This window comes from Carettochelys insculpta, chromosome 8 (genome assembly GCF_033958435.1).
Source record: "Carettochelys insculpta isolate YL-2023 chromosome 8, ASM3395843v1, whole genome shotgun sequence".
Classification (NCBI taxonomy): domain Eukaryota; kingdom Metazoa; phylum Chordata; order Testudines; family Carettochelyidae; genus Carettochelys; species Carettochelys insculpta.
Window position 1 is genome coordinate 74829079 of NC_134144.1, and position 24539 is coordinate 74853617.

Below are 24539 nucleotides of genomic sequence, written 5' to 3' on the forward strand. Positions count from 1 at the left end.
CGCTGCACCCCACAATTACCAGAAGAAGCCTTTCAGTGCGCCAGCCTCCCTGTGGGTCACACCCCTGCTGGGGTTCAGGCCGTGGGTCCCTCTGCCTTCTGGGGCCAATTCCAACAGACTCCAGGAGTAACCCTTCCTTGGGTGTGACATCCCCTTGTGAGGACCACAACCACGACCACAACCACACTCTCTTGCGTTCAGCAGTGGGCCCTCAGTCTCTGGGGACTGCCCCTCACTGCCCTTCAGCTCACATGGGTCTTGCTGGTCCCCTTCTTCCTCCTGCGCCCCAGTCACTTACTGCTGGATGCTCCAGCCATGGGGTGCAGCACATCCCACTGCTGACACCAGGTGTCCCCCTGACCTTCCTGCCAGTCCCAGTCACTTGTCCATCTTCAGCTTCTCTGTGGCATGAGCATCCTGCATGTGGTCCTCGTGTCCCACTCTGCTTGAGTGCCTGTGCCAGCCTTTGCACTGGGGCTGCTGGCCTGGGGTCGGTGGCCAGTGACAGCCTTGGCTGGGTGGGTCTCCTGGACTCCTCTCCCCTGCTGGCTGCAGGAGCTGCTCCCAGGAGCATCTACAGATGGAACTACCCAGGACCATCCTTTCACATGGGGGCAGGGCCATTGCAAGGGGTGCGGGGCAGGGCCCAGGGCAACCCCCAGTGCCCAAGGTGTGGGCCCCAGCAACCCCCTCTGTGCTGCAGCCTTGCCCTTCCCCCGCTCTGCCCCTACCCCTGACCACCTAGTGGGGCTTACCTAGGGCAGGGTGTGGCAGTGAACGGCAGCAGCAGCCACAGAGGTCGCCTCCCCCTACTGCCCTACCCCACCCTGCACTCACCACGTGGCACTGTGCACCACTCTGCCATGGCTTCCCAGCCAGCTGAGCTGCACTTCTCCCCAGGCAGCTGGGTCAGCCTCCTCGCTGCCCCTGGGGAAGTGGGGCTCGGCAGGCTGGGAGGCTGCAGTGGAGTGCCTGGTTGTGATGGGGTTCTGGGGTCCCCCAAGCTCTGCACCCTGTCCACAGGCAGGAGAGTCTCTCACTCAGCAGGAAAACAGCAGGTTTATTAGCCGACAGGACACAGCATCGTACAGAGGAGTCAGTACAGCAGGCCGAGACAGCCAGTCCAATCCATGTTGGGGAGAGGAGACCCCGAGGGGCCCCCAGAGCTGGGGCCTGGCCCCCTCCTTTGTCTCTCTCTCCCTCAGCCCAGACTCACTGCTTCCAACTCCCAGTTCCAATTCAAACCCCTCAGGCTCCACCTCCTCCTTTGTCTGCAGTACAAAGGTGTTACCTGGTCGTCAAGGTTACCCTCAGCAGGAGCCCCACACCCTCTGTGAGCCACTCACATACACACAGGTATCCCCCACTCCATCACACTGGTGGAGGGGAGAGGAAGTGGCCCCTGCAGCTGCCCCAGGTAACGCTCCCCCTCCCGCCCATAGGCAGTGCTCTGCGGTTTAGTTTTCAGTTGCTCTGTGCTAACTACAGGAGACCAAGTCTGCGTAACAAGTACAGGTTGAGCCTCTCTAACCCGGCACCCTCAGCCAGCAACACCTGCCATCCGGCGTGATGTCAGTCAGCCGGGTGGGCGGGCCCTTAGCACGGGCGTGGCCAAGCTTCTTGCGGCCCCATACAGTTTGTGTTACACGATGCACACGGGATGTTTTTAGAGGGACAAGGCAAGAACGCCACGTTTATTGAGAACACAGCACCGCTCTATTGCATGCATATAACATATATCGCTTACTCAGAGGAGTACGCGCGCGCGCACGCACACACCCCTCCCGTCTTGTGGTTGCTTTATAGTTACCAGACGTTGCTCACTCCAGTCCGTTGGCCAGATGGATCAGAGGTGCGTGTAGAGCCAGGTTCTGTTGATCTGGATCAAAGCTCCGATGTTGACGAGAGGAGCCCAGCTGTGGAGTGGGGCACACGTCTCTTATAGCTTTTAGCCCACAGTCCTGGTTCTGTCCCACTGCCCCAGGCACCATGAATCACCAGTCAATGGCAGAGGGGTTTGATCCTTTCCTGTGTGACTCATCACCTGCAGATGGGACTTAGGTCACTGCTGCAGAGTCCAGTTCTTATTGTTCTTCAGCCTCCAAGTCTTTGTTGTCCAGACAGGCAGCTCCAGAGAGTAACTCTCTAAGCATCCACATTCGCACTTCCCGGTGGCTCTCACACACACCCATTGTCACACACAGACAGCACAAGGGTTACCGGCTCGTACAAAGTTAAAAGGGAGTTTTAGGTACAATATGGAATCAGGTGCAGTGTCTTATGACTATACAATAACCAGTGTAAAGGGTAATAGGAAGGCAGAAAGTAATGTACAAAATAACAAATCTAAAGAGCAATACCAGGTCTGCAGCCTGTTGAAAGGCTACAGGGTGATACAGGGTGATGCCAAGATACATAGGAATACAAAGTTCTATTACAATAGGCCCAGCCATTTAGAGTTGCTACATTTGTTTCCAGCCACCAGCCCTGGCTCCCATGTTCTGGCCACTGTTTAGCTGTCATTCGCCCCTCCCTGTTTTCTCAGAGCCTGGTGAGCCGTGGGAGTGTTGATAAGGTGCTAGACTGTATTGACCTCCTATAGGCTGGCAAATTCTCTTGTCCGGCCCCAGTCAGTCCCGAGGGTGCCAGGGAGAGGTTCAACCTGTGTCTTTGTTTTGGTAGCAAATTCACCTTGGCTAAGGCAACGGTTTGATTTTGTGTCCTGGAAGGCAGCGGAGCATCTGCGTGTGCCTGAGACTGAGAGCGCAGCTGTCAGAGATGGCCATTGCTTTCCTCTTGTTTCCAAGGGAGGGTGAAGGCCTGGGGGATAATCCTGAGGCAAGAGCCCGAGAGTGGCGGCCTGGGCGCGAGAGAGGGGGTTGCATTCGGGTGGTGCAGCGCATCTCCCAGGGTCGGGGATCTGTGACCTCGAGGAGGGATTTTCAGCAGAAGCCTAGCGGCAAGGCACTGAGCACCTCTTGCAGGCCTCACCTTCTGAACTCCAAGTGCCCGGTGGGGTCAGCCTTGACGGATGCCTTCCTGGTGAAACACATCCTAGAGTACTCGAGGAGCTGACTGAGCCGTTAGCTATTAGCCTTGAAAACTCCTGGACCACGGGGGAGCTTCCAGGAGACTGGAAAAGGGCAAATCTAGTGCCCATCTGTACAAAGGGAAACAGAGACAACCCAGGGAACTACAGGCCAGGCTTGTGTGCTGGGAAAGATAATGAAGCGAGCAATGACAGCAGCCGTAAGGTGCTAAGTAACGGCATCAGAGGGACAGCCATGTCAGTCTGTATCCCAGCAGGACAAAACAGCACTCAAGTCGCACTTTAAATACTAACAAAATAGTTTATTAGGTGATGAGCTTTTGGGGACAGACCCACTTCTTCAGATCAGAGCCAGACCAGAACAGACTCCAGAAGGCCCTAGGTGACAGGCCTGTTCTTTCTTACAGACAACCTCCCAGCCTTATGAGGATTCTCACCAGCAACCACAGACTATACTGCAATAATACCAATCCTGGAACTTTTCCTTGCAACAAGCCCTGTTGCCAACTTTGTCCACATATCTACTCTGGAGATCCCATCACTGGACCTGACCATGTTAATTACAGAATCACGGGCTCATTCTCACATTCCTCAGCTAATGTCATATACACCATATGTGCCAACAATGCCCACAGACCAGGTATATCGGACAGACGCAAACACTCTTCCACAAAGAATGAATGGACCCAAAACAGGCATCAAACACTCCAAATACACAAACCCGTCAGCCGGCACTGTAATGGAGTGGGCCCTTCTGTCGATGACCTGAGAGTTTGTGTTTTACTGAAAAGGGATTTTAACAACCGACTACAGAGGGAATGCTCAGAACTAACATTCATATTCAAAATCGAGACATTAACACATGGTTTGAACCAGGACAGCAATTACCTGACCCATAATAAGGGCTCTTTTACATACTTTGAAGTTTTATCTAACTCTTAACTTCCCCACCCCCACCCCTCTGCTCTTCTTATTTGCCAACCTTGATAACAACTTCTGGACCTCCGTGTTTTATATATAGATTCTGCTCTGGTGTGGCTCTGGTCTGAAGAAGTGGGTCTGCCCCACAAAACCTCATCACGTAATAAATATTTTTGTTCGTCTTTAAAGTGCTACAGGACGGCTATTTCCACAGAGAGTAGGTATCAGTGGCTCCCAGTCATGCTGGAAGGGATTAACATGTGGGGTTCCCCAGGATCAGTCTGGGAGCTGGTTCTGTTCAATATGTTCATCGGATGCAGCAATCCCTCGGTTGATGCATCTTCCGGTTGTGCTGAACTCGCTTTAACGGGAGTTTCACACAGCTTGGAGACGCGCGGCTGCCAGCCTGCCTAGCTTCCTGCAGCAGCCGGTGACTAGGCGGGGTGAGAGCCTCTTCCCCCTGCTTCCCAGAGCAGCGCTAGGCACCACTCTGGGAAGGTGGGGGGAAGGCTTTTCGCTCACCTAGCTGCCTGCCACTGCGGGCAGCCAGGAGGACTAACACCCCCTTCCCAGAGTGGGGCTACTGTCAAGCTGACAGCAGCCCCGCTCTGGGAAAGTAGGAAGAGAGTTTTAGGGATCAGCCCCCCCCCCATGGCCTGAACTCAGCCCCAAGCCACGCACAGGGCTCCCAGCCCTTGGTGCACTACAGCCCCACACGAGGCTTGAGCTCAGCCCCTGTTGTGGCACACAGGGCTCGGGCTCCAGACCCCTGCCCACCACCTGCCATGGACCCGGCTCCAACCCCCACAGACCTGGCTCCAACCCTCACATGCCCCAGCTCAACTCCACCTTCCTGCCTCCCCTACAGCCCTAACCCTCCCCAGGCTTAACCCCTGAGCCCCAGCCCACTAGCCAAACCCCCCTCAACTTGTCCAGAATTTGGGATGCGCAAGGGTTGTGTAGAACACATCCCTCGCGTATCCCAAGGGACTACAGTACTGGCACAGAGAGAGCGCTCAGACAGTTTGCACAGCCACAGGGTGGGAGGGGTTGCAACTGCCTTGGCGGGGAAGGCTGTAATTAAAGTGATCTGTGCAAACTGGAGAAATGGAGTAAGATAAATCGGATGATGTTGTGATGGGGTTCTGGGGTCCCCCAAGCTCTGCACCCTGTCCACAGGCAGGAGTGACTCTCACTCGGCAGGAGAACAGCGGGTTTATTAGCCGACAGGACACAGCGTCGTACAGAGGAGTCAGTACAGCAGGCAGAGACAGCCAGTCCCATCCATGTTGAGGAGAGGAGGCCCCGAGGGGCCCCCAGAGCTGGGGCCTGGCCCCCTCCCTTGTCTCTCTCTCTCCCAGCCCAGACTCCCTGCTTCCAACTCCCAGTTCCAATTCAAACCCCTCAGGCTCCACCTCCTCCTTTGTCTGCAGCCCAGAGGTGTCACCTGGTCGTCAGGTTACCCTCAGCAGGAGCCTCACACCCTCTGTGAGCCCCACATGTACACACACAGGTATCCCCCACTCCATCACATCTCTCCCCCCTTGCAGACCGAACTGAGCGGGGTCACTCAGCCAGTGACCTGGGGAAGTTCGGGGCCCTCCCCTCGTGACGGCATCGGCTGTACCCTCGGTGCTCTCCTTGATGTGCACCACCTCCATGTCATAATCCTGCTGGGGGAGGCTCCAACTCAGGAGCTTGGTCTTGGCCCTTTTCCTGTGATGCAGCCGGACAAGTCCCGTTGGGTCCCTCGGGTTGGTTGGTCTCCCTCCTTCAGCCCTGGTCCATCAGCCACGTTCTCAAGTCGGGCAGGCAGAGCCCATACAGATGCTGCAGCACCAGCAGATCAAACAGTTCTTCTCTGGTCTGGGCCCTGCCCCGTCTGCCCACCAGCCCATACAGCTGCTCCAGCAAATGTTTGGGATTCAGTTATAGTCCAGTAAGGGAAGGTACAAATGCTTCCACCCTCGGCATTTAGCCAGACCACCAAAATGGCTGTGTGCCTCAGTTTCCCCTTCCTGCCACACAATAGGTTTGGAATGTTCCTCCTCATGTGAGAGGTTGCAAGACTAGTTACAGGGAACAATGGTGACATTTAGAGTTACAGACTCCTTCAACACACAATTCATGCTTCCAGATCCATGTCATCATGTCAAATGGCTCTTTCCAAACATTCAGTGCGTGGTACAATTCTACAGCTTTGGGTAGCAGCACCCCTTGGTTACAGCAGTCAGTGTGAGTAACAGAACAAACCCATTGCAACTGTACATTCACATTGCTCTTTGGTAGACCACAACCTTTGTGTAACCTCCTTGAGAATCTGGTGTTTTGAGGCTAAATGGCTGAGGCCTTTCTTTGCACCATCTAATCTCTCTTGCCCCCTGGGGTGGAAATCTGATCTCTCTGGCTGTGCCTTCCCTTCTAAAGAGAGCTGGGCCATTGATGATCTCAGGGAGACGGCCCCCTTCCAGCCAGTCTGGAAATTTGCAAACCAAACTGGTTTCTAAAAGTTGTTTTCTGAGTCCCAGACGCAGAATCCACATGAAGGAATCCCTGTTTATCCCTTACTAGCCCACCAGGTCCAAATCTCCTTTGTCCTCCCACCTCCAGCTTCTGCCTCCCCATGGAATCAGAAGTGGAGTCCAGTATAAGAATAGACGTGTTTCCACCATCTGGAGATGGGGAATTGCTGGCCCTCTCCTGCATCCTACAGAGATTGACTGTGCAGCTGTTTTACTTGGTTCTCACAGGGCTGCTCACACTCCCTGATAGTTTTCACTTTACTTGGACCAACTTCCAATTCCTGAGAAACTTTTACCCTGCCTGCTTTGGACCCTTGCAGAGCACAGCCAGTGGTTTCACACTCAGGCAGGTCCTGGCCATCAGGAGCTGAAACAAACTTCTCCCCAGGCAAAGGGCTGCCCTGGTGCTTACAGACAAGCACCTTTCCTGTTCACTCTCCTTCACCTCACTCCCATTTTCTGCAGTCCCCACAGACGGGTCAGGAGAAGTCTCAGGGAAATTCTCTTCCTCAGGAGCTCCCTGTGATGGGGTTCTGGGGTCCCCCAAGCTCTGCACCCAGTTTGCAGGCAGGAGAGTCTTTCACTTAGCAGGAAAACAGCGGGTTTAATTAGCTGACAGGACACAGCATTGTACAGAGGAGTCAGTGCAGCCAGCAGAGACAGCCAGTCCCATCCATGTGGGGAGAGGAGGCCCCGAGGGGCCCCCAGAGCTGGGGCCTGGCCCTCTCCTTTGTCTCTGTCTCTCCCAGCCCAGACTAACTGCTTCCAACTCCCAGTTTCAATTTAAACCCCTTAGGCTCCACCTTCTCCTCTGTCTGCAGTACAAAGGTGTTACCTGGTCGTCAGGGTTACCCTCAGCAGGAGCCCCACACCCTCTGTGAGCCACACACACACACACAGGTATTTCCCACTTCATCACACTCCCCTAAACAACAACTCACCCGTGTCTGCCTCCACAGGGGCACTGCTCCCTTGAGCCGCAACCAGCTCCTGGGGTTCACCTACACCCAGGATCACTTCTGGCCCATCAGGCATATTTCCACATAATCCCCCTCCAGGCAGACAGCTGGTACAACCAGACAGAAGGTCAGGGTCCCTTTCCTCCCTTCTGCTACCAGCTTCTTTATCTTCATCAGTCAGCGTAACTCCACTGCCAGTCTGCTCTTCCTGTGTCCTGGCTAGAGGATGACTGTGGTGGGACAGAGTCCTCTCACCCCTCCCAGTAACACCTCAGCATCAGGCAAAGAACAAGTACCAGAATCGTCTGGTCTCTGGGATTACCTGATGATCCTAACTGGATTAGACCAAGTTAAAGCATCATCCCCCCTGAGAGACACAGAGGCAGGCCCACTTCCCATCTGGGCTTCAGCTGCCCTCAGATCCAGCTCTGGAATCTTGGCCCCATCTCGAGCCCCCACAGGCTCAGGCAAAGGATTCACTTCCCCAGAAGCAGAAGCACTTTTCTTGCACCAAGGACCAGTGTCCTTATCAGGGATACCACTGCCCATCCCAGAGCCATTCCCTCTGCTCCAGCCCCCATGGCTGGATTCAGAGACACACCTGGAATGCTCTTTTCTAGTGGTTCCTTCTCCAGCCACCCCAGGCTGGTGAATCCTCCTCAGACAATGGGCTAGTTTCCTCATAGGCACCTTTTCCAAACGCAGGCTCTGCTCTCTCCCCAGGCTGCTGCTGCTGTTCAACACAGACAGACAATGGGAGACACTCTCTCCTTTTTCCCAGCCTCCCGGCTGGTCTCCACACACACACAGAAGGTGGAGCAGCTTCTCTCACAGACAACTTGCCATTCCCAGTGGACAAGCTGCTTTCCTGCACAGACACACAGGCACCTTCCTCGACCCAGGCCTGGAAAACTCTTCACAGGTCTGTCTTGGCCACTAGTAGATGATGGGTTGGAATCGCTCCTTCCCTCCTTGAGCTGCGGCAGGCCACTCGGTTCAGACCTCCAGGCAGTCCAGGGTTCCCTGCTCCGATCCGGGCTCACCTCTGCAGGAGTTTCCTTAACCCTCAGATCTGCCACTGCACATCCACGCTGCCTTGTCCAGCTCCTTTAATCTCGATTCGGTTTCCAGGTGCTGCCACTTCACAGCGGAGTTGCTCAGCATGGTTGCAGGCTCTCAGGCTGATGCCCTCTGCACCCCACGATTCCTGGAAGAATCCCTTCAGTGTGCCAGGCTCCTTGCGGGTCACAAGCTGCCCAGGGTTAGGCCGTAGGCCCCTCCGCCCTCTGGGACCGACTCCAACAGACTCCCAGCGGAACCCCTTCTTCAGTGCGACACCCGCTCTCAGGGACCATGAGCACCCTGTCTTGGGAAGAACTCATTCAGCGTCAGCCTCCTCAGGGGTCACTTGTTCCTGGGGGTTGGGCCGTCAGCCCCTCCACCTTCTGGGACCAACTCCAACTGACTCCCAGGAGTAACCCCTCCTCGGGTGTGACACCCCCTCTGGAAGACCACGACCACAGTTGCTTGGGTTCAGCTGCAGGCCCCTCCTCCTTGGGAAACTGCACCTCACTGCCCATCAGCACACCTGGGTCTCGCAGGCCCCTCTTCTTCCGTGGCGCCCGTCACTTACTACTGGATGCTCCATCCTCGGGGTGCAGAACATCCCACTCCTGACACCAGTGTGATGGGGTTCTGGGGTCCCCCAAGCTCTGCACCCTGTCCGCAGGCAGGAGTGACTCTCACTCAGCAGGAGAACAGCGGGTTTATTAGCCGACAGGACACAGCATCGTACAGAGAAGTCAGTGCAGCAGGCAGAGACAGCCAGTCCCATCCATGTTGAGGAGAGGAGGCCCCGAGGGGCCCCCGGAGCTGGGGCCTTGCCCCCTCCTTTGTCTCTCTCTCCCTCAGCCCAGACTCACTGCTTCCAACTCCCAGTTCCAGTTCAAACCCCTCAGGCTCCACCTCCTCCTTTTGTCTCCAGTACAAAGGTGTTACCTGGTCGTCAGGGTTACCCTCAGCAGGAGCCCCACACCCTCTGGGAGCCCCCCCCCCACACGTATCCCCCACTCCATCACAGATGTTCATAAGAACAAGTGAAAAGTGCTCTGCTGAGGCTACGCCTACACTGTGATAGAAATTCAGTTTTATTGAGATCAGTTTTATAGCGCTGGGTTTGATAACGTCCGTGCTGAGTGCGCTCACCTCCCTGCAAAGTCGAGTTCGTGCTGCCACACTGAGTCGCCAAACAGCGACTGCTGCAGCAGTGCATTGTGGGAACCTATCCCACACTTCCCTCAGCCCTGTAGCATTTTTGGCTTTTTCCCTGATGCAGTATGGGGGGAAGAAAATGCCCCACAAATGGCCGTGGGTGTGTGATGTCACCTTCCCACGCTGCACTGCCCTCATTCCCCTCCCGAGGAAAGCAAGCGGCCACTTTTTCAGAAGGAAAGAAGTAAAAGTCGGGCATCCCAGGCACAAGAAAACCAAACAGGCTGGCTTCAGAAAGTGACTGAAACTGGTTGCTCAGCTGGTTTTTCCCCCATTGAAAGAACACCTTCACGCTACTCCGTTTAGTACGACTTTTGCCTGATTAGCCGGCTAACACGCCAGGCAGGGGACTGTCATGCCCACATGCCAGCTTGATTCTGTGCCCTGAGCTCACCCAGGTGACCCTGCCATCTCAACTGGTCCCACAGCTACTTTTCCCCCTTGACACGCCCTGCCTGGGCAGAACGGTACGACTTCGACCAGGAAGCTCCTCTGAAAATGTTCTGGGAACAGATCGCAGCTTGTGAGGAAAGTCGTGGGGCACCGGTTGAAGGGCCAGTTGACAGGGTCTCTTCAGTTGCTTTCTACGGCGGGGGAACAGCCCCAAATGCCTATGACTGTGGGGGCCAGTTGCCCCCGTTCTAAGAGGGATGGGAACGTGTGGGTGCCGGATGTCACAAGCTGTAATCTGTTACCCTTCAACACCCAGCCCCCAAAGTCTTAGCCACAGGGGGTAGATTTCCCCCTGGCAACAACCATCCCCCAAAATCTTTGCCATCGGGGGGACATCCCCCCAGTGACAGGCAGTCCCCAAAATCTTAGTCTTCCCTGCTATATCCTGTACAGGGAAAAGCCACCACCCTGTCCTGGGGCTAATTTTTCATGGCTAGAAGCAATCGCCCCACTGATTATCAATAAATGAATTAAAAATGGGCCCAGGTGCCCACTTCAATTTCCCAGGCTTCCTGGGGCCGAATTCAAATTCACAGGCTTCCTGTTACCTACTTCCTGCACACCTGGAGAGCAGCAGAGATGGAAGCAGCCAGAGTGGACAACCGTGGGGCATTGTGGGATACATACGGGACACCTCTCGAGGCCAATAACTTCAATGTAAATAAATGCCATTCCCACATTAGCGTTAATCCAACTGTTTAAATTCGAACTTGCCATTATGCCAGCTCACTTTGTGGGTGTAATAATATTGACCTCAGTGCTCCCAAAAATCGACCTAATGGCGTTTGCAGTGAAGACAGTGACATTGTAAAATCGAGCTAAACCTGCCTTTATCAGGTAGAGCAGACACAGCCTCAGGGAGGAGCAATCGGTGTCACGCGTAGCGCATGGCGGGGGCCTTCTCGGAAGCAGTACTGTGGAAAGGTCACAGGTTCAGCCTTCAGTTCCTTGTCAGCTGCCCTCTTGGTGAGAGGCGCCTAGGGCACAGCCTGCCGCCTTCTGGGACACAGGCCTCAGCTCAGCGAAGACCTACGTTGTCAGCACACGTGGCGGTTGGGTTTAGGCGGTTACAGAGCAACCAGGAAAAGGAAGATTACAACACGGAGTGACTGCCTGGGACCCAGCTGAAATGTTGTGGAGCGCAGAGGGTGCCTCACTCAGCCGGGGAAGTCCTGCAAACCTACGCAAAATTGAAAATGAAAAATCCTGATGCCATCTGACCATACATCCCCTTCCTACATTTCAGCCTAGTCCTGTTTCTCTCCCCTGGCCACACAAGTACTGCCACAGGCACATCACCGCTTCCGTTCCAAAATCCCCCTCTCTCTTCCCATTGGCTCACCTGGCTCCTTCCCAGAGCTTCCTGGAGATTTGCAGAGACCCACCAGCTCTGGGTTTAACCCTTATGGGCAATTTAGTTAACAGAAAGCCGGGATGTCTAGGAAAGAGATACTCGCCCTCCCATCCATCACATGGGCCTACCATGAATTTATAGAGCAGCAGTAAGATATTCTCTGTCTTATTCTTGATCCCTTTTTAAAATATTCCTAACGTGCTGTTTGCATTTTTGACTGGTGCTGCCCATCGAGAGGACGTTTTCAGAGAACTGTCCACAGTGACTCCAAGATCTCTCGAGCACAAACAGCTAAATTAGTCGCCGTTGTTTTTCTCGTGTATTTGGTACTGCGTTTCCCAACGTGTGTTACTTTGCATTTATCAACACTGAATTTCACCCAACACTTTATGGCCCAGTCACCAGTTTTGTGAGATCCTTGTGATGCTCCTCACAGTCCACTTTGGACTTAACTCTCTTGAGCAGTTTAGTACCACCTGCAAATTTTGCAGACTCGCTGTTTGCGCCTTTCTCCAGGTGGTTTATGAATGTGTTGAATAGGACTGGTCCCAGCACAGACCCTGCCGGACACCACTAGTGACACCTCTCTCCAGTCTGAAAAACTGACCATTCATTCCTACCCATCGTTTCTTGTCTTTTAACCAGTTCTCAGTCCATGACAGGACCTCCCCTCTTATCCCCTGACACCTTACTTTACTTAAGAGCCTTTGGTGAGGAACCTCATGAAAGTCTAGAAATCTAAGTACACGATAGCCAGAGGATCCTCCTAATCCACACACTTGTTGACCCCCTCCTCAAGAACTGGTAGATTGGTAAGGCGTGATTTTTCTTTACAGAAAATATGTTGACTTTTCCAAAGTTATGTTCATCCATGTGTCTGACAATTCTGTTCTTTACTATAGTTTCAAGTAGTTTGCCTGATACTGACATTAGACTTACTGGCCTGTAATTGCCAGGATCACCTTTAGCACCCTTTTTAAAAGGGTTGGTGTCATATTAGCTATCGTCCGATTGTTATGTACAGAGGATGATTTAAAGGAAGTTTTGGGTGGCCTTCAGTAAAAACTTCCTAGCCATGCGGATGACTGAGCGCTGGAATAAATTGCCCAGGGAGGTTGTGAAATCTCCATTGTTGCAGATTTTTAAGAGCAAGTTGGACACACATCTGTCAGGGCTCGGCTAGATGGTGGTTGGCTCTGCTGTGAGTGCTGGGAGCTGGACTTGATGACCTCTTGAGGTTCCTTCCAGTTCTGTGGTTGTAGGACTCCTTGGTCTGGGCATGGGCTGTCTCTGGGGTCTCTGGCTGGAAGGATAATGCTCTTCTCTTTTCCTCTGCAGAAACCCGGCCACTCACGGCGCTTTGGGCGCTTCACGCATGGTGCGTTGTTCCTGGGACCCAAGCTCCTCCCCGGGTCTCCCCAGTCCCTTTCCAATGGCAACCAGGGCTCTTGCATTGCGGCACACCTGGGCCATCCCCTGCCAGAGTCACAGGCTCCTGTGGGGAGTGACTCCTCCCCACGGGACAGCCAGCTGGAACTAAGGAGCAGGGGACCACGCTGGTGGCCCCTGTCCCACTTGGCCAGGCCCCAGGGAGGGGGCTCAGCCCCAACATCCCCTCGCAGGGGTGCCCCTGGGATGCAAGAGGGCCTGGGAAACAGACGCTGCTCTGAGCTGTGAGCTGCATGGTATTTCCTGGTGCCCCATGCCGGGTGCTGCTGTGGTCAGGGCAGGGCTGGTCCATGGAACTGCTGGGAAGGGCAGGGCAGGGCTGGTCCATGGTGCTGCTGGGAAGGGCAGGGCAGGGCTGGTCCATGGTGCTGCTGGGAGGGGGGCAGGCCTGGTCTACAGTGTTCTGGGGTTTGGGGGGATCAAGTCTCGTCCATGGAGCTGCCGGGGGAGCAGAGATCTATGGGGGATCTGTGGGGGAGAGGAGGCCAGCAGAGTGTGGCTGGGAAGAGGAGGCCCATAGAGGGTGTCAGGGCTGTAAATGGGGCTGGGGGCCTGTCCAGGGTACGGGGGAGGGGAAGTCTGTACAGGTGCCAGCAGAGTCTGTGGGAGGTTGGGTGGAGGCACCAGTTAGGGGGTGTCTCAGGCAGGATCCCACTGGGCAGCAGGTGGGTCCATGGCTCAGGCCAGGCAGGAGAGCGGGGGGCACTTACAGGGGGCGTCTGAGATGGGCGAGGGGCACCCACCACTGAGTTACGTGAAGCTCTGATTGGAGCCAAGGGGCAGTGGGCACCGAGCCCCCCACCCTGCTATGCCAGCCCTGGGCCAGTCACTCCCAGATGCCTGCTGGCTGCCACTGCATGTCCATCACATCCCAGCCCAAGGCCTGCCCCTCACCTCCCGTGGGTCCCACCCCAGCCCCTCTCGCCCCTCACCTCCCGTGGGTCCCACCCCAGCCCCTCTCGCCCCTCACCTCCCGTGGGTCCCGCCCCAGCCCCTCTCGCCCCTCACCTCCCGTGGGTCCCGCCCCAGCCCCTCTCGCCCCTCACCTCCCGTGGGTCCCGCCCCAGCCCCTCTCGCCGCTCACCTCCCGTGGGTCCCGCCCCAGCCCTTCTCGCCCCTCACCTCCCGTGGGTCCCGCTCCAGCCCCTCTCGCCCCTCACCTCCCGTGGGTCCCGCCCCAGCCCCCTTCATCCCTCAACTCCTGTGGGGCCCACCCCAACCCTTCTCGGACCTCACCTCATGTGGGGCCCATCCCAGCCCCCTTCATCCCTCACCTTCTGTGAGTCCCGCCCCAGCCCCCCTCGGCCCTCACATCCTGTGGGTCCCGCCCCAGCCCCCTTCATTCCTCACCTCCTGTGGGGCCTGCCCCAGCCCCCCCTCACTCCTCACCTCCCGTGGGGTCCACCTCGACCCCCCTGGGCCCACCGCCCCCCGGCTGCCGGCAGTGCCGCTGGCTGGGCTGATAACGGGCGCTGATGTCTCTCTCTCTCTTGCTGCCCCAATGGAAGCGAAGTTTTCCGCTCCTGCAGGAAACAAAGTTACGGTAGGAAACCAGCCAGCCTCGCCCCCTCCCCTCCCCTGGGCCTCTCGGCCCCCGCGCTGCTTCTTCCCGCGCTGCCCCCCACGCGGCCCCCGCGCTGCCCCCCGCGCTGCTTCTTCCTGCGCTGCCCCCCACGTGGCTCCTGCGCTGCCCCCCACGCTGCTTCTTCCCGCGCTGTCCCCCGCGCTGCTTCTTCCCGCGCTGCCCCCCACGCGGCCCCCGCGCTGCCTCCCCCGCGGCTCCTGCGCTGCCCCCCGCGCTGCTTCTTCCCGCGCTGCCCCCCACGTGGCTCCTGCGCTGCCCCCTGCGTTGCTTCTTCCTGCGCTGCTTCTTCCCGCGCTGCCCCCCACGTGGCTCCTGCGCTGCCCCCTGCGTTGCTTCTTCCTGCGCTGCTTCTTCCCGCGCTGCCCCCCACGTGGCTCCTGCGCTGCCCCCCACGCGGCTCCTGCACTGTCCCCCACGTGGCTCCTGCGCTGCCCCCCACGCGGCTCCTGCGCTGCCCCCCACGCGGCTCCTGCGCTGTCCCCCACGTGGCTCCTGCGCTGCCCCCCGCGCTGCTTCTTCCCGCGCTGTCCCCCACGCGGCTCCTGCGCTGCCCCCCGCGCTGCTTCTTCCCGCGCTGCCCCCCACACGGCCCCCACGCGGCCCCTGCGCTGCCCCCCACGCTGCTTCTTCCTGCGCTGCCCCCCACGCGGCTCCCGTGCTGCCCCCCATGGTGTTTGTTCCCACGCGGCCCCCCACGCGGCCCCCCCCATGCTGCCCCCCACGCGGCTCCTGCGCTGCCCCCCGCGCTGCTTCTTCCCGCGCTGCCCCCCACATGGCCCCTGCGCTACACCCCACGCTGCCCCCTGCGGTGACCCCCGCACTGCTCCCCAAGCTGCTTCTTCCCGCGCTGCCCCCCGCGCTGCCCCCCACATGGCTCCTGTGCTGCCCCCCGCGCTGCTTCTTCCCGCGCTGCTTCTTCCCGCGCTGCCCCCCACGCGGCCCCCTGCGCTGCTTCTTCCTGCGCTGCTTCTTCCCGCGCTGCCCCCCACACGGCCCCCACGCGGCCCCTGCGCTGCCCCCTGCGCTGCTTCTTCCCGCGCTGCCCCCCACATGGCCCCTGCGCTACACCCCACGCTGCCCCCTGCGGTGACCCCCGCACTGCTCCCCAAGCTGCTTCTTCCCGCGCTGCCCCCCGCGCTGCCCCCCACATGGCTCCTGTGCTGCCCCCCACGCTGCTTCTTCCCATGCGGCCCCCGTGCTGCCCCCCCACAGACCCCGCGCTGCCCCCCGCGCTGCCCCCCACCCTGTTTCTCCCCACACTGGCCCCCCACCCTGCTGCCCCCCCATGCTGCTTGTCATCCCATACTGCTCCGTCCCAGCTGCCCCTCCCAGACTGTGCTGCTCCTGTTCCCCCCACGCCCACCGGCCAGGCTGCAGCTCCCCTTTCCCTGGCCTTGTGTGCTGCTCCGGGCGTGCCAGAGCCTGGACCACCTCAGGCCCGCTGGGGCCCCCGGCTCTGGCTGCCTGCACCGGCAGGGCCTGGGCACTCGCCAAGTCCCTCCCAGCACTGACCCCAGCTGGGCGGTCGGAGGTTCCCGGCCCTGTGGCCCTCACCGCTGCTTCTCTCTGCCCAGACTCGGAGACAGGTGAGGAGGACGCCAGCGAGGCCCAGGTGACGCAGCGCCCTGAGCTCCAGGATGAGACACCTTTCAGCTCTCCCACAGGTGAGCCCAGGGGCTGCCAGTGGAGGGGGCGGCGGGGAGGCTGACCAGTCAAGACTCCACTGGGGGGCAGGGACACAGCCGGTTGTGGCTCCATTGGGGGTGGGGACTGGGCACAGGCCTGGTCTCAGCAAGAGCCGGGGGAGCCCGTCCTGGCTTCAGAGGGGCTGGGGAGAGCAGAGGGGGACCCAGCGTAGAACAGACGGGTCAGCACAGGGACCAGAACCCGTCAGTACCGTCCAGGAGGTTTCTCAGGGTCGTGGCAGATGGGAACCATCGGCAGGTCACAGTCCTGCCTTTCGGGCTGTCTGCGGCCCCAAGGGCTTCACCGAATGCTTGGCGGAAGCAGCAGCACCCACAGGCAAGGGGGGCAGCTGTTCCCGTACCTGGGCGACTGGCTACTCAAGCGTCGTTCCGGGGAGCAGGTGGTTCAGCATGTACAGCTGATCCGTCAAACCTGTGTGAGCCTCGGTCTCTTGATCGACGGGGTAAAGTCGGGGTCGGTCCCGTCTCTGTCAGTAGAATTTGTAGGGGCACGGCTGGACGACAGGTTCAGGTCCATGGGGGCCATCATCTGAGACATCCTGGCAGTCCCCCCACGACGGCCGGGGCTGCCTGCGTTTGCTGGGTCACATGGCAGCGTGTACCTTCGTGGTACAGCGCGCCAGGGTAAGGATGAGCCCTCTGCAGCTACAGCTGGCATCGGGGTATTGCCCTGGACGAGACAGTTTAGAGGTGGTGGTTACAGTGTGGACATGTAGGCAAAAGGTTTTGAAAGGTTTGGAAAGAGTCGAGCCCCAGGTTCGGGCACCGCTGCCCTGTGGGATCTCGGTTTGGTGTTAGCCAGGCTTGTGGGGCCCCTCTGAGCCCCTGCTCCCTGCTGTTTGAGTTACAAAACAGCGTTTTCTTGGCTGTCGCCTCAGCCAGGGGAGTGTCTGAGCTGAGGGCACTTTCCCGCAACCCCTTGTGCACCGCGCTTCACGAGGCCGAGGTTAGGCTGAGACCTCGCCCGCGTTTTTACCTTAGGTGGTCTCCACGTTTCATGTTAACCAAGACATTTCCCTACCGGCATTTTACCCAAAGCCCCCTGCCAGCCCGAGGGAGCGACGGCCTCATACCTTGGACGCTAGAAGGGCGCCGGCCTTCTCTATGGATAGGACCAGTCCCATTAGACAGACACAGCAACTCTTTGTGGCAGTCGCTGCTCGGAGGAAGGGCCGTCCAGTCTCCTCCCAGTGGATTTCCTCCTGCATAGTGAGGTGCACGGAGGAGTGTTACAAGCCCTAACCTTCCCCGCCGGTTAGGGCTCTCCACGAGAGCGCGGGCGTCGTCTGTGGCGTATTTGGGGCAGGTGCCTACCCAGGACATCTGTGGGGCGGCCACCTGGTCCTCAGTTCCTACCCTTACCCACGCTGCGCGTTGACCTAGCACGCACGGGAAGGCGCCGCGGTGGGCAGGGCTGGCCTGCGGTCCGTTCGGGGCCCCAACCCCACCTCCTAGGCACTGGCTTGTGTTCACCCAGCTTGGAGTGCGCATGAGCACTCACTGGACGGAGCAAAGACAGGCCCGTTCTGTAACCGGTGTTCTTCCAGACGTGCTGCTCCTGTCCCCTCCAAAACCCTCCCCCCTTCCCCGCTGTCGGCGTCAGCGGCGAGAGGGGCCTGAGTTGGGGCGGGTCGCTATGCCTGCACCGCTCCAGGGGTGCCTCCCCAAGCCTAGGGCTGCTGGGTAGGGCACAAAGCTTCCGGCGACTGGGCATGAGCGTGAGCCGGCGCACACCCCACTTGGAATGGACGTGAGCGGCACCTCTCGAAGAACACCAGTTACAGAGCAGGGAACTGGCTTTTGTGTGCCTGAGGAAGCCGTCATGCCGAAATTCCCATCATCATGTAGGTGTTAGTACAGTGCCCAGGGCAACTGAGGCAGTGTGACATAGTACATTTTCTGAGGCACCACTGAGAGGGCCAAATCAGGGTGAATTGCTAACAGACGGCTACATACAGTCCTGAGTAGAGGTACTCCACTACAAGGTGTGCTGGGGTTCAGGGGTCCCCAGGCTCTGCACCCCGGCCGCAGCAGGAGTGACTCTCACTCAGCAGGTAGGACAGGAGGTTTATGACGCGACAGAGCCCAGCTCAGCACAGAAGCGTAAGTACAGGCAGCAGAGACAGTCCTTCCAACCCGTCCCGGGGAGAGGCGCCCGAGGGGGGCCCCTCTGGGGTGTAGCTTCCCCCTCCTCAGGCTGGCTGCCCTCCAGCTCCCTCTCCCCTCCAGCTTCTAACTGCCGCCCCCAATTCAAACCCAGCTCGGCTGCTCCCTGCTCTGTGTTCAAGGCAGAGGTGTTACCTGCCAGCCTAGTACCAGAGGTGGCCATGTTAGTCTGTAGCTTTGAGAACAACAAGAAGTCCTGTGGCACCTTGTAGACTAACAGATAGTTTGGAGCATGAGCTTTCGTGGGCAAAGACCCACTTCATCAGATGCATGAGTGGGGGGTGTGGTTTCAGAGGGGTATTTGTCAGTGCTGGCTTCCCTCTTACTGGGACCCCACTCTTTAAATACCCCTCTGAACCCCGCCCCCCCATGCATCTGACGAAGCGGGTCTTTGCCCACGAAAGCTCATGCTCCAAAATATCTGTTAGTCTATAAGGTGCCACAAGACTTCTTGTTGTCCTGCCAGCTTAGGTTCCAGCCCCAAGGGGTCATCCTTAGCTGCTGGGAGCTGCTCTACCCGTCACACACATCCAGCCTGAGTCTCACATGCACCCCTCCGCCTCCACCACACAAGGCACCAGGCCAGCCACACAGAGTACTTCTGGTCACCCCGCTGGCCAGCCAGACCTCGCACCAGCAACCCCCTCAGACACCCCAGCTTCTCCTGTGCCCCAGCCCGTCCCCTCCCCTCCGCACACAGCTGAGAGGTTACGGAACCAGCTTCACCAAATCCACACAGCTTCTTCCCGTCCCAAAGGGCCGGCCACATCCCCAGGTCGGTGAGCACCTCGGATCTACCCAACGAGCAGCTGGGCCAGGCCTTCGCAGCTAACAGCTAAGGGGCTTGGGGAGGAAGCCTGGGACAGGGCTCAAATACACACCCCAGTTGCACAGTTCTCAGTGCCGGCCACAGCAGTGCAATGCCTGTCTGATAAGCCTCAGGAAATCATCCGCTTTGGCTGGATCGTCGACCCTTCTGGGCCCCCGTTCACAACAAAAATGCTCCTGCAGTGAGGAGCTGGAGTGAAGACAAAGCTGGAGGGGCCTCAGGGCCCCTTTGTTCCCTGGCCCAGGTGAGGAATTCCATTGTTCTCCCTGGGTGGAAAGACAGCTGAGATGGAGCCTGTCACATAAGCAGGTCACCTGTCCACATCCCTTTTAATCCATCAGCCGTCGCCTCTCTGCTGGGTGACACCTCCCAGCCAGGTTCCTCGGAGGTACATTCGAATCCAATAAGGCCGTTTGTCCATTGAGTGCAGCTTCACCTGACTCTCTTAGCGGTCGCTCGATACCGAGTAGGATGCCTTCGTGTGACCCTGCTATCTGTGAGTTCGGTGATGGCTATCAGCCCAGTTCTGGAGCTGCAGGTCTCATCACAGAAGGGGCAGGTGCTGGTAGCTGTTGGAGGGGCGCAGGGCAGTTTTCGATGCTCTTTTCTTCTTCTCCGCCTGTCCTTGACTGCGCTGTGGTGGGACCTCTCAACTTGTGCCATCCCCTCGCAGATCACCGCTCTCCACTGGGGACCATCTTGGGCGAGGTTCTCCCAAGTGTCAGCTCCAGTGCTGCACTTCTTCATGTGCGTCTTCGGCATGTCCTTGTATCACTTCCGCTGGCCCCAACGATCCTCGGCCCTTCCTCCAACTCGGAAAACAGAAGCTGTTTTGGGAGGCGCTGATCACACATCCCAACCACGTGGCCAGTTCAACGAAGCTGTTGATGAATGATAATAGCTGTGTCTACACGTGCACGCTACTTCGAAGTAGCGGCACTAACTTCGAAATAGCGCCGGTCGCGGCTACACGCGTCGGGTGCTATTTCGAAGTTAACTTCGACATTAGGCGGCGAGACGTCGAAGTCGCTAACCTCATGAGGGGATCGGAATAGCGCCCTACTTCGACGTTCAACGTCGAAGTAGGGACCATGTAGACGATCCGCGTCCCGCAACGTCGAAATTGCCGGGTCCTCCATGGCGGCCATCAGCTGGGGGGTTGAGAGATGCTCTCTCTCCAGCCCCTGCGGGGCTCTATGGTCACCGTGGGCAGCAGCCCTTAGCCCAGGGCTTCTGGCTGCTGCTGCGGCAGCTGGGGATCCATGCTGCAGGCACAGGGTCTGCAACCAGTTGTCAGCTCTGTGTATCTTGTGTTGTTTAGTGCAACTGTGTCTGGGAGGGGCCCTTTAAGGGAGCGGCTGGCTGTTCAGTCCGCCCTGTGACCCTGTCTGCAGCTGTGCCTGGCACCCTTATTTTGATGTGTGCTACTTTGGCATGTAGATATTCCCTCGCAGCGCCTATTTCGATGTGGTGCTGCGCAACGTCGAAGTTGAACATCGACATTGCCAGCCCTGGAGGACGTGTAGACGTTATTCATCGAAATAGCCTATTTCGATGTTGCTACATCAAAATAAGCTATTTCGATGTAGGCTTCACGTGTAGACGTAGCCAATGTCTTCAGTGCTGGTCATGTTCGACTCTTCCAGGACGCCAGTGTTCGTGCACCCGTCCTCCCAAGAGATATTTACGGTTCTCCTGGGGCAGCGCTGACGATTTTGTTCAAGCAGCTTTGTCTTGGGGTAGACGTCCCGGTTCTCGAAGACCCTTTGCCTCAGGCAGGCAGAAGCAGAGCTGGCGTGGCTCAGACAATGCTGAATTTCCGCAGCAACGTCGACTTTCGTGGAAAGACGACTTCCAAGGTGTGGGACACGCTCCACATTTCCCAGCAGTCCTACACTCTGCTTCCACAAAGGAAGCGTTGCAAGATCACCCTTAGGAAGCTGCTGAGGGATTTGGTCAAGGGATTCTAGGACCACAGTGGAGGGGCGGTTCAAGAGCTCATTATAGAGTTTCCTCCAGCGAGGAACAACGGCTTCATTGTTCTTCAAGAGTTGGGCACTACCCTTTCATTTCAGGGGATCGATTCCATGGCTTCTCTGTCCGTAAACAGCATTGTTAGCATTGAAGAGACCTCTTGTATCGTTGATGCCTGCGGGATGGTGGAGCTCTCCCACCTCCTCAGTCCACCGCTGGTTTTTCAGAGTCCTTGTTTTACACTACACTTCTACCGGGGCCTCGGCGTGTGCTTCGCCCTTCGTCGTGCGGTCGGTGTCCCTTTGCCCGTCCCTTCAGCCTTTCCTTTTTGCCTCACTCAGGTTTTCAGTTTCCACATGGTTCTCATCAAACCAGTCCTGGTGCTTCCTGGTCTGGTGGCCGATGGTGTCTCCACAAGCTCCAATGATGGAGTTTTTCGATTGACACTAAAGTTCTTCTACATCTTCAGGGTGTGCTGTTGCAGCTTCCTTTGGAGCGCTGTCTGGAGGTCACTTCATCTGATGGGGTCCTTCAAGCCTCATACGTTGATCTGTCATCGGATCTCTCTCCTCTGACTGCTCCATTTGGTGACAATCCGAAGTGCCGTTGTGGATGGAATAAGGCGGTGGCTGGTGTAGCAGGTACCAGCGCTGGTCACTGCACGTGTGAAAAGGACGTCACGCCGATCCCAAGCGCTGACGATGACATTGTCTGTGAGGTGCCCCTGCCTCCATCGAGGATGTTGCTGTGAGGTCTTAACTCTGTTTCTCCGGCGGCACGGGGCGTTCGTGATGACGAGCTCGTGTTCCGCACGTTTCGTGAGGAGGAGCGCGCCAGGGAGTTGCTGTTGCTGACTCCTTTGTTCCCAGTGGCAGTCTGCCAGAGGTCCGTGTTTCGTCCAGCCCTGGCACTGAAATCCCCCAAGAGAATAATCTCGTGTCCTGGGGGGAAGTCTTGCAGGACTGCGCGCAATTGGGTGTAGAACTTCTCCTTCACTCCATCTTCGGCGGCCAGAGTTGGGGCATAAGCACTGATGACAGGTGCCTGCTGGTTTCTGGCAAGCTTCAATCGGGGAGTCATGAGATGCTCGCTGATTCCGACCGGGACTTCAGATGGGACCCTTGTCAGTTTGTTCTTGATGGCAAATCCTACTCCATGCAATGAATTCTCTTCCTCTGGGGACCTTTCCAGAAAAACGTGTGCCCTTCACCTTCTTCTCTTCACTGTCCTCCTTCTGGCCCGGGTGTTTCTCCTTTCACAATGGATTCCTGCACCTCCTATTGTGGTCTCCCAGAAACTGACATTTCAAATGTAAGCACAGAGCCCATATTCCTAACTCGATCTATTATTTTGCATTTATGAACACTGAATTCCATCGACCCTTGAGTTGCCCAGTCACCGGGCTTTTTGGGACCCCTCTGGACTTAACTAGTTGGAATAATTTTGTATCATCTGCAAATTTTGCCACCTCACTGCTCACCCCTTTCCCCAGATTGCTTATGAGTAAGTTGAACAGCCCTGATCCCAGTGAGACCCCTGGAGCTCACCACTCAGTGGTCCTACTCTTTACCTCTATCTTTTAACTGGAATACCGTGTAATATTATGAGGGATTCTGGGCCAAGCTGGGGGAACAAACCCTGGGCAGATTGCTGAGAACCGGGCCACTTACAGCCCAGGCCGGGATTTCCTTCTCACTGAGGTAGATCAAACCAGCCACAAAGGTACCTCTGCCAGCCCCCCTGGCCAGCCAGAAGTCAAACAAGCAAACCCACAGATTCCCCAGCTGCTCCTAATGCCCAAACCAGCAACTCTTCTTACTCTGGTGAGAGGGTGTGGAAACCCATTTCACCAACGCCACACAGATTCTTCCAGGCCCTAAAGTGTCCAGCCATAGTCCCAGGTCACTTTTTACTTGGCTCTTGCCCAAAACAGCACGCTGGGCGAGTCCTTTAGAATCTAAACTCTAAAGGTTTAGAAAGAAAGAAAGAAAGAAGAGGGTGAGAGAGAGAAATTGTTGAAGTGATCGTTACGTACGTCAGTTACGGCTGTTGATGCAGGATATGGTGGTGTTATACGCTAATTTATTGAAAGTCTCTAAAAATACATCCCGTGAGGGATGGGTCCAAGTTCACACAGGCATAGCTCAGGAGGATGGAGAACAAAGATGGCCCCTGGCAGCTGGCCATGTGGCAGGAAAAATTCCTTTCGTCTTCCGCAGGGGATGGAGGGTCACTTGAGCAGCGGGCTGCTGTGGCGGTCTGCCCTTGGCTCCAGCCCTCAAGACAAGTCCCAAATTCCCGAGATGTTGTATCTGATGCCTGAGTCTTTGTTCACCGTCCTGCCTGGGAGAAGACCCCCCGTCCCATGTGAATCCTTAGCTCTAAAGCATTTCTCATACAGAGCTAGAACCAACATCTACAACTTTACAAGGAAACAAGGCACAGGTGTACAAGTGTGAAATTCTGGGGTTCAAATTCCATGAGGGGGGCCTCCAGCCCTCCTAGCACCCCCTAAACGGTGCCTCCGGCAAGGGGGCCCATGTAGTCCTAGCTCTAGCTGGAGCGGGGGGCCTGGACGGTCCTGGTTCAGCCCTGGCTCCCAGGGGGGTGGGTCTGGCCAGTGCCAGCTTTGTGCGGGTGGGGGCTCTGATCCAACCTCTCCAGACGCTGCCTGCCAGTCCCCCTCTCTCCTCTGCCCAGGGGAGTCGGACACGCTGGCGGACGCCTCCATGAGCATGTCAGCGCTGGGCCTGTCGCAGGCGGAGGATCACTCCAGCTGGTCGGGCAGCCAGCAGACGGTGGTGGAGAAGGAGACAGCGTCCGGCCTCCCAGTGAGGGGGCCCTACCTGCGCCCCAGTGGCTGGCAGCCGCCGGGGACCCCAAGGCAAGCACATGCGCTGGCCCCCCGCGGCGCCGAGGTCAGGCACCTGGGGGTGGAGCCACTGCTGCGGGCCTCGCGTGCTAATCTGGTGGGCCCAAGCTGGGGGTCGGAGGATAGCCTCTCGGTGGCCAGCGACCCCTACGGCAGCGCCTTCAGTCTGTACAGAGGACGGGCGCTCTCGATCCACGTGTAAGTAGTGGGGGAGGCTGCGGAGGGGGCATCACGCCGGGGCCATCTCCTCCTGACCCCCGCAGCCTTGGGTCTTTCTTTGCTCCTTCATCCCCGGGGGAGGAGCAGGGCCTCTGAGCACGCCGCAGACCCTGCCCGCGGGAGGGGTGGGGCGCAGGGCCACGCGGCTGGCTCGTGGGAACTGCTTGGCCCTTCTCCTGGGCCGTGGGCAGGCAGCGGTGCTGATCCTGA

General features: G+C 57.7%; 1 protein-coding gene across 1 annotated transcript in view; it reads left to right on the forward strand.

Moving 5' to 3' along the window:
* Window positions 1-24539, forward strand: part of SPEG (striated muscle enriched protein kinase) — a 151250-nt gene that overhangs the window by 39811 nt on the left and 86900 nt on the right. The window contains 4 exon segments of the mRNA XM_075001611.1: window positions 12868-12907; window positions 14487-14521; window positions 16138-16227; window positions 23939-24122. Coding sequence (XP_074857712.1) covers window positions 12868-12907; window positions 14487-14521; window positions 16138-16227; window positions 23939-24122 — 349 coding nt within the window.